The 18,578-nt window shown below is 47.8% G+C and overlaps 1 protein-coding gene across 1 annotated transcript in view; it reads left to right on the top strand.

Annotated features, from left to right (window-relative positions):
- Positions 1 to 18,578, top strand: part of XXYLT1 (xyloside xylosyltransferase 1) — a 170,049-nt gene that overhangs the window by 92,088 nt on the left and 59,383 nt on the right. Inside the window, exon 3 of the mRNA XM_028504891.2 lies at positions 9,895 to 10,027. Within this exon, the coding sequence (XP_028360692.2) occupies positions 9,895 to 10,027 (133 nt within the window). The remainder of the gene's footprint in view (positions 1 to 9,894; positions 10,028 to 18,578) is intronic.

Here is an 18,578-nt window from a genome sequence, read left to right as displayed (position 1 = left end):
ACAGAGAACAAAGAAAGGCCGAGGAGCTATTTCAGACAGATGAGTCATGGCAACTATATGGCATCCTGAACCAGAAATTCTGATTTTTATTTTTGGAAAGTTGACAAATTTTGAACAGGATTGTAGGTTAAATGGTAATGATGTATTAATGTTAATTTCCCAGTTTTGATGGTTGTACTGTTATTACGAGTGTCCTGGTTTCTTAGGAAGTAGACAGTGAAATATTTAGAGCCCTTACCAGTGTGGCTCAGTCAGTTGGGCATTGTCCCATAAAGCAAGGGGTTGCCAGTTCAGTTGCTGGTCAAGGTACATGCCTGGGTTGCAGGTCCGGTTCCTGGTCAGGGTGTGTAAGAGAGGAAACCAATTGATGTTTCTGTGTCGCATCTATGTTTCTCTCCTTCCCATCCCGCTCTCTAAATAAATAAATAAATAAATAAATAAATCTTTATAACAAAATACTTAGAGATTAATTTTTTTTTACCTTTTACTCATGATTATTATCATTTTGGCATTGTATGTCATATCTTTAATTAAAAAATTAAAACAAATTTATTTAATCAAAAAAGAAAATAAATAAAATGAAAATTTAATTAAAGCAGTGGAATGAATTAATTAGTGCTTAAGAACAGTTTGGTAGGCAGAGTCTTTTCGGTTGTGGGGTCTGCGATGGGAGCAAGTCTTAAAGAGGGTTTCTCGGGACGTCTGCTCCACAGGAGGGCAAGTTTGTTTAAAATGAAAATTGGAGTCTGGAGCCCCAGCTCATGGGCCAGTCCTTTCGCCTCTCTGTGCTCTTGGGTAATTCGTAGTAGAGGCATAGTAAGTAGGACTCTGGTTAGGAGGGGTCCTCTTGACCTTGGTAAACAGGGATATGAAAGCAGTGACGCATAGACTCTGTCTTTGGTGGGAGAAGACTATAAGATGGGAATGATAAACCCTGCTTGTGAGGCTTAGCTGAGATAAAATACATACAAATACCTAGACCAGTGCCTGGCGTATAGGAACCTCATCGTCTCGTAGATGATGACAGGTAGTTCATATTTTTTTAAGAAAACATAGCATAGAAACCAGTAAAATTACATGGCATTTTGGCAAGAGGCCTGGCTCAGGAGGTAGGAAACTCGCGGGGCCATCTGACCATCGGCAAGTTGGAGTGCAGACCGTCCCAGGGAGCAGGTGTTGCTCCTGGAGCGATTAAAACCATACTTTTTTTCCTCCTGCTACAAAAGGTGAGAGAATGGGTCAGTCTTTACATGTAAATCTCAGAAAGGTGTTTCTGGGTCCCTAAAGTGGAGCAACTGGGTTTTCTCCTTGAACTTTGCCATAATGGGGATTTCTGGGCCCCAGGAATGATGAGAAGCCCCTCTTCCTCAACGCCTTTGTGGCCCCAGGAGGAAGTCAAGGATGTGCCTGAGAGCAGGCTTCATCCCCTGAGGAGAGACTGGCTCTTCTCTGCCTGATCCCGCTTGGCCTTCTTATATGCACAGCTGTCGGTTGCAGGGCCTTCCCTCTACTCAGCCAGACTGGAGCTGGAGGAGCCTTCCAGCCCTGTGTGTGGAGAGAGGGCAGAGGAGATGAGAAACAGGAGCCCCAGAGTTATAATAAAGACTATGCAAAAGTGGTAGGCATATCACTATTTCCAAAGAGCACCTGTCAGTTCTGCCCAAAGAGGACCGCTCTCTAAAGCTGCCATTGCCAGGAGTCTCTGAAAAAAGCCTGCCGGTCAAGAGCCCAGACCAGGCGTCAGTCTCTGTTCTTGAATAGTCCAAATGTGGTCCTGTTCCAAACAGGAAGGAGACCTTATACTTTTGGAGACAAAAAAATAAAGTCTATAGCAGACACCAGAGAGCTATAAGCTGTGGACAGGCCAGCAGACACCATGGAAATGAGAGAAAGGGGGGGTTCTACTTTCCAAATCTAAACTCAATTTCCCGTGCGTGTTGAACTACATAAAGAAATCCGTGAACTATAATTTCACACCAGCAATAGAAGCAAGAGGAAAATTGAGGCCAGGTGTTGTATCCGTCATCTTATTATATATGTCCCTGAAGTTTTTCAGCCCAGTGGGAAATAAATTCTGTCCTACCCTAAAGGATGTGATTAACACCTAGTCACAGAAGGGGCTAAGGGTGAGGGAGAGACTCATGTTGTACTGTTGCTGAAGCAAAACTGCATCTTTTCTTAATAATTTGCTTTGTGTTGTCCACAAAACAGGAGCTGATAGTTATAAAAAAATATTGTGCCTGAGCCATAGCTAACCTTGTTTTCTAGGCTTAATTTTGAGAGGGGGTTGAGAAGGGCTAGAAGAAAGAATTTGTTGTGTAGCTAATACATAAAATGACTGTAGTCATTAATTTCAACCTCTTGGTCCCCAAACCTTTTACCAGAGCTGCTAACAGGCTGTATAAATCACTCTTCTGAACTCCACTTCCTCCCTTCGCCTCCTCCCTCGGAGGTGGGGGCAGGCTGCCGATGTGGAAAACATAGATTAGCACAGGGGAGAGTTGGGGACTTCCCGGCTTGCAGAAACGAGTGCAGCCGAGTGCAGCCGTATCCTGGCCGTCCAGGGGTCCGGAAGACGGGCAGTGTGGGGAAAAAGGGCAAGCACGTGCTTCAGAACCCAGCGAATCTGAGTGTGAGTTCCAGCTCTGCCCTTTACCAGCCACGTGGTTTTAATTACCACACTTAACTTCTTCATTTCCTCATTTGTCAGACGGAAGCAATACCAATCTCAGAGCATTTGGATGATTGAATGAATATATTTATACATGTTAGCTATTGTTATTAAAAACTTCCTTTCAACTTTGTGTCGTTAAACACTTTTCCCCTGAAATTTTTCCGGTGGTCTCTGCTCAATGAAAGCAAACCCCAGTGGTCTTCCTGCTCCCTGGGGGGAAGGTCTTGAGGGAGGTGGTTGGGGGCCGTGGGGAAGCCCCATCACTGCACCAGACGATCTGGAGCTGTCTGGTATTTTCACCCTTGAGGTGGCAGCATTTCTTGTGTTTAAAGATAGTGGGATTTTAAAAGGGACCTCGGAGAAATTGGGTCAGACCATCAAGTGAGGCAAATCTGTGCTTGCTGTCAACTCTGACGCTTCCATGCTAGGTTGTCGTAGAGAAGTTGCACAAACCCTCTGAGCTTCAGGTTCCTCATTTGAAACTGGGAGGTACTAAAGCCCATCTGGCAGAAGGGCGGTTCCTGAGCTGAGCCAGCACACGCATGCCTCCGACATGGACCTGGCCCACGGATACCCTCTCCCTGCACTTAGGAACATTTATGGAGCGAGCCTTTGGCTGACCAGGTTGGAAGAGCCCCAGGAATCTGTCCCCAGGGCCTTGGGCCCTTGGCATGTTCCACTCTGTGCCTTCATAGCAGTTATTTCCATAGTTCACCAGCTATCCTGCAGCTGGGCCTGACATAGCAAAGTGAATGGAGAGGGGCTTTGAGGGACAGGGAAAAGCCCAGCTGGGAAGTGACCCCAGTTCCTTGTCAATGGAGAACCATCACGCGAACTCCACCTGTGGACCCCCGCAGGGACACAGCTTGGGTCTGTGCCTTACAGGCTCTGCATCATGACCTGAGACCCTGCAGCGGGAGAAGCCAGGCTGGCGTGGCTGCTGTGGCCCATCAGCACTGCGCCTGTCCTCCAAACAGCTCCTCTCGGGTCATGCGCCTCTTACAGCTGGAGGAAGTCTCCACCCCTTTTCATGTGCCCTTTTTGGCCCCTGCAGGTCAGAGGTGCTGCTGACCTGTAATTAAAAAGCTCGAAAGGGTGATAAAGCAGGTGGCAAAATTGCTGCAATATTTCCAAGTAGACAATGAGAAATGGAGCTCCCTCCCCACACAGCTGCTTCCAGGTCTGCAGCCCTGTGACGCTCCGCATAGCTCAGGGTTGTCATAATTTCCCCTTTCCCCTGAACCCTCTCCCGGTTAGTGGAAAGCTTGTGCTGATATTCTGAGGTGAAAACCTCAGGAATATTTATCTCCAGGAAGCTCTGAATCTCTTCCAAATCAGAAAGGGAGAGAAGGCGCCTGCCTGGTAAATCTGCCCTTCCGAGAAGGGCTGTGTGTTGCCCAGGATGGTGGGGCCAGCACTCACTGAAGCATGTCTTAATTTCCTGATCTATTTTGTTGCATGTTGTTTTGTGTTTGTTAACAGTTGTCTACCAGGAATTGTTTCAGAGGATAGGAGAAGGGAGGGGAGAGGAAAGGAGGCTTTTTCCCCCCTTTTGTTTGTTTTCCGATATCATTAATTACTCACTCCCGGTTGTAATTTCATCCCTGGTCAGATGACATGCCTTGTGGCTGGTTTAATTGGAGGCCGATGATGAGCTGTCCCAAGCCTCTTTCCACAGGGGAATGCTGACTTGGGAACCTCCCAGCTGGTTCTAAGGGCAGGAATGTTGCCTCGTGCAATACGCTTGTACAGAGGTTTCAAGCCTATGGCCCGGCTCAGGGCCTCAGCCGCCGGCAGCGGGTATGGGCTGCTTGAACCCTGGGACCAGTCACCTGGGCACTCAGGAGCCTCCTCAGTGCTGTCCAGGGCCAGGGTGGTGATGATGGCAGTGGGCTCATGAAGGTCTTGAAAGGTGCATCTTTAGCCAGCACTTTCAGTGTGGCCTTTCCTCCAGCTTGTTGGAACCAAGTGGCACTGTTTTGTTAGCCTGAACCTGAAGCATGAGAGGATGCGGGGAGCAGACATGGCATGGTCCCTTGCGAAGATGGCACCACACTCTTGACTTTACCCCCTGGAGTTGAAGTTTAAGTGGAACTAGGTCTCCTACCCAAACTAGCTCACCTAGATCCTTCGCATCTTTTCCCACTTGAGTTGACATGCTTCGGTGGCTCCTGTGTTGTGATCAAACGTGCATCAGTTCTGTGTTTGGGGGTTTCAGCCAGGACCCTTGAACCACTGTCTGCACCTGGAGGCAGCAATTCATTTATTTCCTGAAATAGGTCAGCCCAGCCTGCCTGATCTGTTGCAAACACTCGTCCTCTGTGGAAACCAGTGTTTAAAGCTCCAGCTTCTGACCCACGAGGTAGGGATGCTGGAAGCTCTCGTAGGTTCTATCATCTACCAAGAGGCCTGCGTCAAGCAGTTGAGCTCATCCAAGGAGGATGTCCAGCATAAGGGTTTTCCTCAAACACCAGCTGCCTACACAGGACTTTTTCTAACTCATGTGGCAGGCGTCCTTCCCCCTGAGAAAATGCCACAAGTACGCACAGATACTTCAGTTCTTGTTTTTGTGATTTGAACACATGCATGAGAAGATTTATGAGGGGCTAGCTGGAAGGACCCTCATACAACTAATTGGTGGTACCAGCAAATACATTCTCAGCAGTGAACAGGTCTAACTAGCAGAGGTTGGCGGGACAGCGTTGTACTGCTGCTTGCTGTGGCTCTCACACCAGGCACTGAGCTTTTGTCTCCAGGGTGGTTCCTGGGTGTTAAGTCAGGTTCCTGCCTCCGTTTGAATTTCGTGCAGCTCAAGGTGTGTGCTTGGAGGAAAGTAAACATTCATTTGGTTTGGTTTTTAACATCTGTCCTAATGTTAATATGAGAAGATGGAGAACAATTTTCTCATTTTCCAAAGCTGGCTATAAAATGTGTGGATATGGAGGTCTCTTATTTCTTTTCTTTGGCTACTACTTATTAATCTTCAGCTTTACATTTCTGTGGGATGGTGTGCAGATCCTCCATGAGCTAGTTGTGCTGGGGGCCAGCAAGTCTTGTGTAGGACCCTTTCAGCTATTATAAGTGTTTTCTGCTCTCTAGGAGTTTCTGGCCCATATTGGGAGGGCACGATGGGAGGGAATGCTGATTAGCATAAGGGCATTAGCTAGGGAGTCAGAAGACCTGAATTCTGGGATCAACTTTGCCACTTAGCTTGACCATGCTGCACTTGACAAGCCCCTCTACTTCTTTGGTCCTTGGTTTCCCCATCTGCAGAATGGGTATATTGAGCCCGATTCTTATCAGGCCGTCTTTCAGATCTGTTATCCCAGATTATTCTGTCCTCTGCCCTGTTGTTGTCTTCCCACAGGACTCTGGCATGGCGAACATTCCACCAGCCTTAGATGCTGACCATTCCTTTGAGTTCTGTAGATGTCTAGTCTTCCTTTTCCTCAAAGGTTCTTTATAGATTTCATCTCCTTGCTTCAGGGACAATTCCTTGCTTCATTTACTTATTCCTTAAATTTCAGTAGTTCTACTGCTGTCATCACAATTGTCTTCCAACCAGCATCCTCTCTGGGCCGTCAGTGTGGCTATTTCCACATACCAGTCTTGTTTCATTCTCACAGCAGCCCTCAGCATTAGGGATAAACCCCTCAGACGTAGTTCCTGCAGAGACATGACTACACGAAAGACCAGAGGCCAGAGGAACATGGCCCTTTAAAAAAGTCTTATCCTAATGAACTGCAGCATTCCTAGTAAGCATCTTCCTCTTTCGGCAGTGACATTTACAACTTGGCATCTTATTTCATTATTACATAAAAGGATAACGGTCTGGACAGATGCCCACATGACAGTGCAGGCAGTGTTTGAGGCTCTCAGCCTCCCTGAATAGAAGGGTGGGTCCTCCTGCCTTAGCCTGAAAGGTGACAGCTGGGTCAGTCTTTTCGCTTTGGTGCGAAGGGGTCACTTTGTGCTGGAGCTGCTGCTTTTTTCCTTCCTGATCGGTTAACCCTGTTTGGTGAAGTCCCTCTCAAAAACGGTGTTAACACTTTTAGCAAACCCTTCCTGAAAGGTGCTTTACAAGTGAGGAGTTATAAAAATATAATAAAGCATCTCAAATTAGTGCACCTCAGGGCTGCTCTCTGGAGACCTCTCCCAGGTCACCCCCTGCCAGTTCCCAGAGAACGGGGAAAGTGCTCAGATTTATCAAGGGGTCTACTGAGGCAAGGCCAGGGTTCTGCACAAATGAAGGAGCTGTGTCTCTTCAGGAGACTTGTGACATCTCTCATCTCTACCTTCCCAGTACACTCGCTTTCTCAAGGAGCATTTTGTCTGGCAAGTGCCATGAGACAGGTACACAGGTAGCAGTGACCTGAGGCAGCAGAGCCTGTCCAAGCAGGCCAGGGAAAGAGGCATGTGAGCTGCTCCTTGCAGAATAGGCAGGATTTGGATGACTTGGAGAGACCAGGGCAACTCACAGCACGTGTAGGCTTTCAAGGAAGAATGGCTGATTGAACGAATGAATGGCCTCTCTACTGTTAGCTGTTAAATTATAGTGAAATTGGCATTTCATGTAGAGGACTTCCCTTAAACTCCACATTTGGCCAGCTTGTTGCTCCACTTTTTGTCTATCAAGGGTTTGGCACTTCTGCATGTTCCTGGGGTCCCATTGGGGACAGCATTGGAACAAGAATCTGTCTCCTTGAAGCTCCTCTCCGGTCAGAAGGTGGGGGGGTGGGACTCAGGGTCTGTGGAAAGAGTGTGCTGGGCTTTCACGTAAAGCAGACTTAGGATCAGATGCCAGCTCTAGCACTTATGTCTCATGGACCTTGGGCTATTGTTTTCAACTATTCTAAGCCTTTCTTTCTTTCTTCATCTAAACATGTTGGGTGGTTATAGGAGATAAACTATTGCTTGTGCAATGGTGAACACTTAAAAACTGCTCAAAGGAAGGGTGCCTCTATGTGGCTGTGATTGATATTATTGGAAGTACTCCCTGGGGCCCTGAGAATGAGGTTCACCCTTCTCTCCTAATCTTGAGAGTGCCACAAAGTTACCACCAAACATTCTTGAGGCCTCCCCGTCTAGGCCAAATGGCCTGTGTCCAACCACCCCCCACACCCACTGGCTTCATCAACAGGACCTGTGATGATGTGGTTTCTCTGCTTGGGGTGATGGTGCTGTTCCGTCCCTGTCCAGAAAGTCCCTGCTGTACCTTGTGTATGGGCTGGGGGTGCGGGAGATGGACCAAAAGAAGGAAGAAAAATGGCTGGAGTGGGTGGGTGCTGCGGGGCCTCCCCATTAAGACTTCTTAGTGGCTACGACTGATTCCTGATCAGTCATTCTCCCTCGGCACACAGGGTTCTTCTCTAGGGTCACCCTCGGATTCCTTTCCTGTATTCCTAGAGCCATGTCTGAGAGCAGCAGGCTCCTGGAGCCTCCGCCCTGTGGCCCATTTGTAGTCTCCACTCCTGGTTTAGGGCAGTTTTCCAGGTGACAGCAGAGTCACCACAGGAGGCCCCAAGGTCATCACCGTTCCTGGTGTCTAGGTGGTTACTGTTTCTGGTGCAGGGGTGGAAGCAGCATTCCCACTCACGTTTCTGTATGGGGGTGGGCTGTGTGAAGCCAGGCGAGCGGCAGGGCCCGCAAGGGCCTGGTGGCCGCTTTCCTGTAGCCCTCCCGATGAGGGCCAGAACGGCCGTCTCTGGTGCCCTCTGCCTTTCCTCTGGCCTGGACAGCTGTGTTCTTACCTACTGTAGTTTTTTTTCCTTCAGGAAACTCAAGTAGGATGTCGACTAATGTTTTGCTTCCATGTCACAAAGGAAGATAGAACAAGCAACAGATGAATCAATTTTTCTTAAATAGTAGACTGATTTCTTCATAAACTAATTTAGAGAATGACAATTAAATTCCACAAACATTCCTCAGTGTTTGGGTGCCAAGTGCTGCATGATGGATGGATGGAGGCTGAGATGCCACCAAGAGGGTCCCTGTCTGCAGAGGGCTTCCAGGGGCAGCCTGTCCTCAGGCAGCGTCGGGGCTCTGCCGCGGGCGGGACAGGCACAGAAAGGCTGGCGAGGGGCCAAGCCCAGAGCCCCGATGCTCTGGCTGGCATTGACGTTGCACCACCTCTCCACACCTACCCATTCATCAAGGTCTGGCCTATGCCGCCCTCTTTCGTTAAGGCTTCCTAGGCTGCCTCAGGCCTCAGCAAGTCTCCTACACTCCAAGCCCTGGATCCCTGTAGGCTCCACTGCCTTGTGTAGATGACATGAAACAACTCAGATTTAGAGAAGTCAAAGAAGTTTCCCTGGGTTACAGCATTCATCAACAACTGAACTGGAACTTGCACTCATGTGGTCTGATTCCCCTCCAGGCCTTCTCCTTACACCAAGTACTTATGATCTCTCTTCACCATTTGCCCCCAAGCATCCCTTCTGTGGAGCTCCCACAGTCTCTCTTCCATTTCATGTCAGCACTAGATGTCCCCTGCCTGGTTTTAGTCACCTGCCTGTCTCTGTTTGAGGGCAGGTTCCCTGTCAGCCTGATGATGTCTTAGCCTCTCCTGGCACCAACAGCGTAGGAGCTCAGTCAGGCATGGTCAGGTGAAGGCTGAGAGAATGAACTTAGCCAACACCTTCCTCCTCCCTTCTTGCTTGTGAGTTATGTGCAGGCAACAGAAGCAGACAGCTCTTACATGCCAGGTAATTGTGAGACTCAGTTTGTCTAGCTTGACATGTGTTTAGGTTTCCAGAAGGTACTAATAGAGCTTAGGACAATAATGGCTTTTACCCCTCTCCTGTGGGTCATACACCACCTGTGCCGAAAAGAACAATGCCTGTAGGCTTTCAGTTTTAAGTAGGGTGTCCATAGAATGTGTCAGATACTTTTGAGAATGAAATAGTGTGCTGTTGACAATTACACCAGGACAGTAGGCCTAAACTGGGGCATATGGTCGCCTGGATTTAAATAAAAAGTGCGCTGCAATTGGTAGGAAAGGTACAGGACATTTGTTTGTGGAGACATCTAGTCTTGTGTGGCGGGGGGGGGGGGGGTGGCTGGCAAAGGAAGGGCCTTGGTTGCCAGCAGCAACTTTGCGTCTTCAGTAACAGCAGGAATAATGCAGTGCCCTTTCTGCACCTTCCACTTCATTCTCTATAAATAGCTGAGCCTCCCAGGATGTGTGTCTGTGTCTTATTATTGTCTTTTCTTTCCTCCAGAGATCCTGCGGATAATTCAGCTGGACCTAGACCTAAAGTACAAGACCAACATCCGGGAATTGTTTGAGGAGTTTGACAATTTCCTGCCCGGCGCCATCATTGGCATCGCAAGAGAGATGCAGCCGGTATATAGGTAGGTGGCAGCTGTCGGTGGGCTTCCAGGACCCCTCCCCACCCCTCGCTCCCCTCTCTCCTGCTGCTCATGGCCGACTGGGATTTATCAGCATGAAATCTTTCTGCACTTAATGTCTTCTACTTACAGCTAATAGTATGGACAGGTGGGTTTGCGCTGAAGCTGGAGATGACATCTCATGCTTTTCAGGGAGTTTGTGACATTTTTCTTGTGGAACGCTCAGCTATGTTGGTTGTCAGATCTGGTTAAGCTCAGAATTTTAAAATCTTGGGCTTTGTCTTACAGAGGAGGCATGAGGATCTAGCTTTAACTTGCCAGTCTGGTGATGAACTAGGCTTTCTTGGCCTCTGAATCACCGGTGACCGCTCCTCTGTATGAGCAGGGTGGGTTTATCAGTGTTTCATAGGAGGAAAGGCAGCACAACGTGGGAACACACATCGGCATTACCTAGTTGAGGTGAAGAAGCGCGCTCTGGGCAATGCAGTGTTTTATTGCCAACTGTGCATTGTAAGAGACACTCCAGCACCCGAGAACCGAGGGACATGTTCAAGGACATTCACTGCAGTGTTGTTGGTCATTGCCAAAAACTGAAAACAATTGAAATGTCTGTAGACAGCAGAATGGATAAATAGAGTATATCCATGCAATTGAATACTAAATATATAAAACAAAAGTGAGGGAACACCTACAGTTAATAGTGCACTGAGAGGCAAAAACTAAACTGTAATCTTTAGGGATGCATACACACATACTAAATATTCTAAGGGCAACCAGGAAATGATGATTCCCAAAAGTCAGAATGATGGTTACTTCTGGACGGGATTGGGGAGTGATGGGGAGGGGCAAGGCTGGGGCTTGCCCCTGGAGCGCCTCAATGCTTTAGTTGCCTACCTGGGTAGCTGTGCCTATGTTTGCACGCATGCTCTTGTGTTAGTGTGTCTTACAGTTGGAAAAAAAGAAAGGACCTATAGGTTTTCGTTAACAAGAAAGCCTATGGCCCTGGGTCCAGAGAGTTCCATGTTGCTGTCTATTCTCTCTCTGGGCAGAGCCATAGCTGACCCAGGGCCGAGCTGCCTGGAGCTGGGATTTCACTGTCCCCTGGGCTGGTCTGCTCTTTGTTCTCAGTGCAGACCCTCATGCTGGCTCCCTTTGGACATTCTTGGAGCTAGGCCCAGTCTTCGGAGCACTGCAGGGCACCGGCAACTAGTGACTCAAGAGCAGCAGGCATTTCTCCTGGGGGGGTGGGGGGGGGGCAACAGCCTCAACTTGGCTGTGGCTATTTGCAAGACCCAGATCACATAACAGGAAATTCCTGCAAGGCCTCTGAATGAGCCGATAACTCCTGGGCCTTGTGGGCTGATCTCCTGGACAAAACCCTCTCACAAGTTGCTCCAGAGTCATAAAGTAGAGCCTCTTACTCCCCTCTGGGGAGTGGACAGGAGGGGGTTTGGGCAAACACTGGCCATTGATCTCGCAGCAGCCTCCCTGTCTCATTCCCTTACTTCCTACAAGGTGGATCTTATGTCTGAGATTCTTGATTTCTTGGCAGGAGGTGATGGAAGGAACACTGAACTGGGAGTCCAAAGTCCTCTGTGCTGGTCCCAGCTCTGCCACCAGGCCTGAGACCCTGGCTCCCCTCCCTGAGAGTGGGAACAGGTGTGCTCCACGCTCCCTCTCCCAGCTCTGACGATGGGGGTCCCAGCGCTCCCGATGCTCACCATCTTCTCATTGTCGTTCCTCTGTCCTGAAGTTGCTTGTCTGCTGATGAGCTTCTCGCTGCTCTGTAGGGTCCAGTGTCCCTGGAATAGTTAAACCGGGCAAATTATTCAGTTGCAGTTAGAACCATGATGCCTTCAAGCCCTGGTTTGAAGTCTTCTTATGTAATATAAATGTAAACCTGGTCACACGCAATTTAAATTGGCCAGAATTTATGTTTTCTATAGATCTGGGATCTTATAAACTGTGAAAATTAAATTGATTCAATTATCTGGCCTTTTCAAAAGCAGTCTCTGAAACATTTTAGATCCAAAATGAAATTGAGTTTTTCTCACCTTCAGTCTTTAGTTATCATGATGAGCAATGAGAAAGATGAGCCCTCCGCTGCAGGACTGCATGGAATCCAAGAGCGCAGTCTGCCAGGCCTGCACACCCAGAACCAACAGACATGAAAACCCCCTTTATGTATACGTGCTTCCGTCCTCCCTCCCCTCCCCCTCCCGCAGCTGCAGTGTTTCTAAAGGCCCCTAGTTAGGTCTCCAAGTGACTGCCCAAAGTGGTCTGCACCATCCTGCCTCTGGGTAACTGCCATGGAATATTCTGGTCCTGGGAGTGGTTTGGTGAGGACTGGGGCAGACAGGGAATGGAGTATGGCTTTTTGCCATCTTCCGCAAGAAAACTGGAGACTCCTCTGTGACCTGAAAGACCAAGTGTTAAGTTGTCTGCCACCTTGAAGCCTGTGCCTGGGTGTGTGTATTTGTGGGGGGGGGGGGAGAAGAAAGGGGGGCATGGAAAGGAGTAAGTGAACAGAACCCAAGCAAGGACAGACAGAGCTGGGCCCTTCTCGTGAGCCACAGCCTGTCTCTTGGACTTGTGGGGAACCCCCTGCGCGGCCGTCTGCCCACCTCTGCAGGCGCTGGCCGCTCCCTAGGCTGTCCTTGAGGAACTGGCAGCTGTCTGACAGCTATGTGGTCTCCCTAACTGATGGCGTGCGAGGTGGGCAAGTTATTTTTTTTTCCTATCCTAAGGGGAATCTGCTAGCATCTATGAAAAGAAAGGAAAATTTAGAAACAAAACAAAACAGCATGAAAGCAAAACTTGGACAGATTAACTGAGCTCATTTCGAGCTGGAAATTCACCAAGTAGAAATAAATTTGGATCTCCTCAGTGGTGTTATTTTTATAGTCACTTGTCTGACAGTTACTTGACTTCCAAAGGGCACATATTAAGTCATTTTTATGGCTGTTTCCCCTCTATTGTGTGCCATTAATGTTACAAACTTGGAGGGGGGTGGAGGGAGAAAGTATTTCCCCCTGTTTGACAAGTAGCTTTCTTTACTTTTTTTTTTTTTTGCCAAATATGCACCAAATTGACTGTGTTTTCTGGAAAATGATGGCTCATGGGATGCTAGAGTAGTGATAGAGGAACCTTTTCTTCTTGGATCCCAGTTAAGATTCTGTTGAGTAAAATATCCTGTGACCTTTCTCATCCGAAAATTGCTCATTTTGGATGAAACATTGCCCTTCCTTTCTCAACTTTTTCTCTTTCTCGTGTCAGGGAAATAGGTCACAAACAGGTCCTCACTGGTGATACAGTTGGTGGGGTACGTGGCCAACAGGAGAGAAGGGCCTAGTGACTAGCATGGTCTCTGTGAACAGACAGCTGTGTTTTGCACATGTGTGCTAGTCCGGGTGCCGTTTTGAATCTGCTTCCTTACGAACGTATTAGAAGACTAAAGAAAACTGTCGGACCCTCTTTATATACAGCCTATAAAAATTACAGAGTAAAGCGGCTCTATGTAGAAGAAACAGCACTCAGGTTGTACGCAGAAACTGTGGATTATAGTCCTGCCTTTCATGAGTTACCCACGTGATGCTTTGCAAGTCACTTGATTCTCTGACCCTCTGTTTTTTAATCTGTGAGTGGGGATAAATATATGCAATGCACAGAATCACTATAAAACTCAAATGTAATAGCACACATGAAAGCTTCTGGTGTAAAAGAGACCCTTAGTGAGGAGTCTTTCCTCACTCCCTCCCCTAATCCTCACAATTCCTTTTTGTGTCTCCCCCGACCCTCCACCTTGCTTTGTTCTTCTGGAAACCTCCTGTTCTATACCTCTGCCGACCATACAGGCTCACCAGTTAAAATACAGGATACCCAGCTCAACTGCATTTCAGAAAAACAATAAAAGTTGTTTTGTATAAGTAGGTCCCAAATAGTGCATGGGAACATACTTCTATGAAACAATCCTTTGTTGTTTAAATGAAATTTAAATTTAACTGGGTGGTCTGTTTTTGATTTTGCTAAATCTGACAGCCCAACCCTTATGCAAGAGTTAAAAGTCTCCTCTTCCCAGCGAAGCCAGTGACGTGGCTTTCCTACAAGACTCTTGAGTAAGGAGGAACGAAGGGCTCAGAAGTGGAGCTCGTGAGGGGCACAGAGCAAGGAGTGGGAGGCAGCCCTCAAAGTCTCCAAGAGGTAACAGGTCTGAGGTCCACCACTGCGCAGGAGCAGGAGGCCAGCCTGTGGTCTTGGGGGCGGCCACTGGGGCTAGGAAGCCTGGCACTGGCTTAGATTCAGGCCACCAGGACTCCTGCTGAACCAGGGTGTGGGAGGGAGGGAGTGGGGTTCGAGGGGAAGAGAGAGAGAGAGAGAGAGAGGGAGGGAGGGAGGGAGGGAATATACAGGGTTTAGCAGAAGTAACACCTGCTTGAGTATGGTTGGCAGGGTAATAATATGGGTATGATAATTTATAGTTTTAATTTGAAATTTCACCTAAAATGTCATATGGTATGCATGAGTGTGATATTGTTATGTTACAGAATTACATGCTTATAATTTTTAATAAAAAGTTTTGTAATAAAAAAGAGGCGTTACTTGTGTCAGACCCTGTGTTTGTGAGTGTGTGTGTGTGTATGTGTATAATCTCGCGAGAGAATGTGTGTGTGTTGAGGAGCTGGGGTCACAGCCCTTGGTTCTGGTCACTCTGTCTCAGAGCTGGCCACCTGAGGAGCTGCAGAATGGGAGATTTGTGGGTGGGGGCCGTGGGCTTCCCGTTCATTCTGTCTCGGCTCCCCAGGCCAGCTGTGCGCTGGTCTGTGCTCAAACCCGTCCTGGGGGGCAAGCAGCAGGCTAATCCTGTCAGCTGCTGATAACACACCACTAGGCAGGAATTTGCTTTTGTGTTAGGTATTTTAATAGTGTCTACTCTTTCACCTTTTAGGTCACATGGTTTTTATTGGCAGCGTTTGTGCCAGCCTAGCTTCCTTCCAGATCCTTGGAATGAAAATGTCTGGCTTATCTGCAGGGTGCCCTGTCCATTCCGGGGGCTCCCAGGGGAACTGGGGAGGAAGTGAGGTCTACCACAGAGGTTGGATGAGGGTGGATGGAGGCCTCCTCTGCCACTCACAGCTGTGTGAACTTGGGCAAGTCTCCTGATCTCTCTGAACTTCAGTTTCTTTAGCCGAGAAGCGGAGGTTATAGCACTGTGTAACTACGTATGGCACAGGTGATCGGAGGACTCATTTAGGCAATGCACTTATAGTGCTTGGCACAGAGCAGGGCTCTCTAGTGTTGGTGGCAATTTTATCCAGTCCCAGCTCAGCGACTTATCAGTTCTGTGACTATAGGGAAGTCACTTTTTAACCTCAAAGCTTCAGTTTCCGTGTGTGTAAAATTGGAGCTAATGATAACTTAGGATAATCAGTGCTAATATTTTGGCTTCTCAGCATCTGAACTCCCTTCAGGAATTCCCGGACATGTGAGCCTTCCTCCTCCCTTTCTGGAGGGCAAAAAGCCTGGACACTTTATTGCCTGGACTCCTTGCAGCCAGAGTGTTGGTGCTGTGTCCCCCTCCTCAGTTCGCTCCCCCGAGGAAACCATCATCATGAATTTAGTATCTGTGCAGGCTGGTTTTTATACCTTTACTACATATCCTAAGCAATGTAAGGTATCTGCGAAACACACACTGCCAGTATTACCAGGAGAAAACAAGTGGTCCACAATTCTGGCCAGGAGTTTTAACATCCTCTGTTAGAAACCCAGCACTCAGGGAGGGGAAGACAAGCAAAGAGAAGATTGCAGTGTAGTCACAGCGGAGGAGGAAGGAGAGAGGAGGGGCAGCAAGAGATGCAGAAGGACAAACAGTGTCTGAGGCAGGCATCCTATTCTCTGATTTCACACCAGAGCCTGCTTCTCCTTCCCCTGGGGAATGGGGTATCTCTGTCCCTGGCACCCTGCAGAGGGCAAGCTTCTGGCCACTCTGCCTGCTTCTGGCCATGGCCCTAGCCCTGATCACCAGTGTGGTTGGCGTTCTATCTGGTCCATGGAGATGTTTGTCTCAGTTTGAACCCTATTATGTGCTTTCCCCATGCTGTACACCCCTTGAATTAAAAAAAAATATTATACAAACATGATTATAAAAAGTAGCACATTCTCATTAAAAGTTTTAAAAGTTTGTCAGGATTTTTACTTTTCCAGAAACTTTCTGCAGAATTATCAGTGTATGTTGTGTGTGTGTGTGTGTGTGTGTGTAAATGAACTCATGTTATATGCCCTTGTACATCTCCCTTTGTTCACTTAACAGTATGTCTTACCCATCCTTGCAGTTAACTCAGTACTCACTATATTCGTTGATCAAACATTGCTAGTCTCTAACGTAACTTTTTTCCTTACTTTTTATCATGGAAACTTTCCAACAGAGTAAGGTATGTGGGTGCTTCAATATTATAATGTTCTTGGAGCTTCAACAGCCCTTGGCCAATCTCGTTTCATCTCTGCTCCACCCACTTCCCCTCCATTATTTGTAAGCAAGTTCCAGACAGCATATCATTCCATCTGTAATTGTCATTTTTATTCTGTTTTTTTAAAACCCTATCTACCATTGCTGGGTTTGGAGCTGAGGAGTGTTGTGTGAACTCAGTGTCATTTTGTCTTTCAGTTCCTCAGGCTGCTACCAGTTCGCCTGAGGGCGGAAAATAGACAGACATGGTACTGCCGTCGAACCAGCCAGCACTTTCCGTCTCTCCCCAGACTGGCTCCTGTCAGGATGTTGCTCTAACAGTCATGTCTGGCAGGCTTGACGGCCACAGTGCAAACTCAGATCTGTTGTTCACTAGCACGAAGCTCTGCTTTGTAAGAACCCGACCACCACCATCATGTCAGGATGAGTGGAGGCAGGACTTGAAGATGAAAAGAACAGATTCTGTTCTTCCCTCTGACACTGAGGGTGAATTTCTTGGCATTTGTTACTTGTTTTTTTTTTTAATTAACCAAGATTGAACCTGTCAGTTTCTATTAGAGTTAAATCTGAATAGAAGAGAGAAAAGCCTGTCACTTTTTAAAACAGTGACTTCTTTATCAAGAAACCTGGTATTCCTCTGCTCCCCGGGAGTCGGAAGCCTGGGCTTAACTGTGTTTGCTCAGCCTGTGTGACCTGGGAGCAGTGAGAGAGCCCCTACAGGAATGGCTAATAAAGGAGGAGAGAAATACCTGCCCTGAGGTAGAGAGAAAAATATCTTCTATGAGATTGTTATTTTTTAATGACACCATTGGGAAAAATGTGTTTTAAAAGGAAAAAGCTGTGTACAGAAGAACTCAAGTGGAATTGTGTTTGTGTTAATGTAATTGTTCCCTATCCAATGGTTGTGAATACCCTGATGCCAGCAGAAGGCCAGGGAGCCGGGGAGGCTGCTGGAGACAGAGGGTAGGGCCGAGCAGAGGTCCTGGCAGATACATCAGGAGCTTCCATCCTCTGAAAACACTGCTCATTTCAGTTCTTTTGTCTTCCTGCACAGTATGAGTGCATTGGCTCTACTGAGTCAACAACAAAAGGCCCATGGCATGGTACCTGGTGCAGATGTCTTTTGAAAGAGTGAGTGAGGAGGTGGATGAGTGGACCAGGTGTGCCAGGAACGTAGTAGATGTTTGTTGAATACATGAAGGAACATATGCTGAAACAGAGGATCTTTCCTCAAGAGCATGTTGATCAAACGTCTCATCACTGGCATTCTTACAGAAATGGCTTTCACATATTTTTAAAACAATCTGTAGGAAGCATTGTTATTCTCAGTTTTCACTGTGCTCATCGTGTGTGAACTGCAGGATTCGGTGCTTTGAGAAATTATGATGTAGAAGAAAGAATGAGGGAGATGGGGCAGGTAAAATTCAGTAACGACACAGACATGAAGATGCAAACACACTAAGTCTGTATTGCCAGTTGGAGATTTCCTCTGGGTGAGCCACAGTGACACTCGCCATAGGAACTGTAAACCTCACCGTGTGGCCCACATCATCCTCAGTTTCATATCCTGCCTTCAGAACTCTAAGAGGTGTGTGAGCCATGCTTCTGTCTTTCCTTTGAAAGGTTTTTCGGAAGGGTGGTGGGATTCACTGTGCAGACATAGCCTTTAGGAAGTGTACTTAGGAGGGCCTGGCTCTGTGCCTGTGTAGAAACTCACACCATGGGCATTTGCCATGGGCCTAGCTGAGCAGTGGACAGAAACTGGACCCTGTCCCGGGAAGCCTGCAGCCTTGCTGGTGGGACCACCTCCCCAGATTGCTCCACTGAGTGGTGGGCCTGGGCGTGTGCTCCCACTGAGACACGACCACAGATGGCGCGCCTGGGAGGATGGCCCTGTTCTGCATTACTGTACCTTGTTTCTTTTGCTAAATAAACATCATATTGGCAGAGCCTCATTTACAATCTGGGGAGCAAAAAAGACTTATCTATAAGCATCTACCTGGGGAAAAACCAGAATAGCATAGATGAATCAGAGGCATATATGCAAGAGGGATTTTCTGTGACAGTGTGTGGGAAGGACTGAGTTAAGCA

The sequence above is a fragment of the Phyllostomus discolor genome, chromosome 2 (assembly GCF_004126475.2).
Source record: "Phyllostomus discolor isolate MPI-MPIP mPhyDis1 chromosome 2, mPhyDis1.pri.v3, whole genome shotgun sequence".
Classification (NCBI taxonomy): Eukaryota; Metazoa; Chordata; class Mammalia; order Chiroptera; family Phyllostomidae; genus Phyllostomus; species Phyllostomus discolor.
This window is presented reverse-complemented; position numbering and strand designations above follow the sequence as displayed.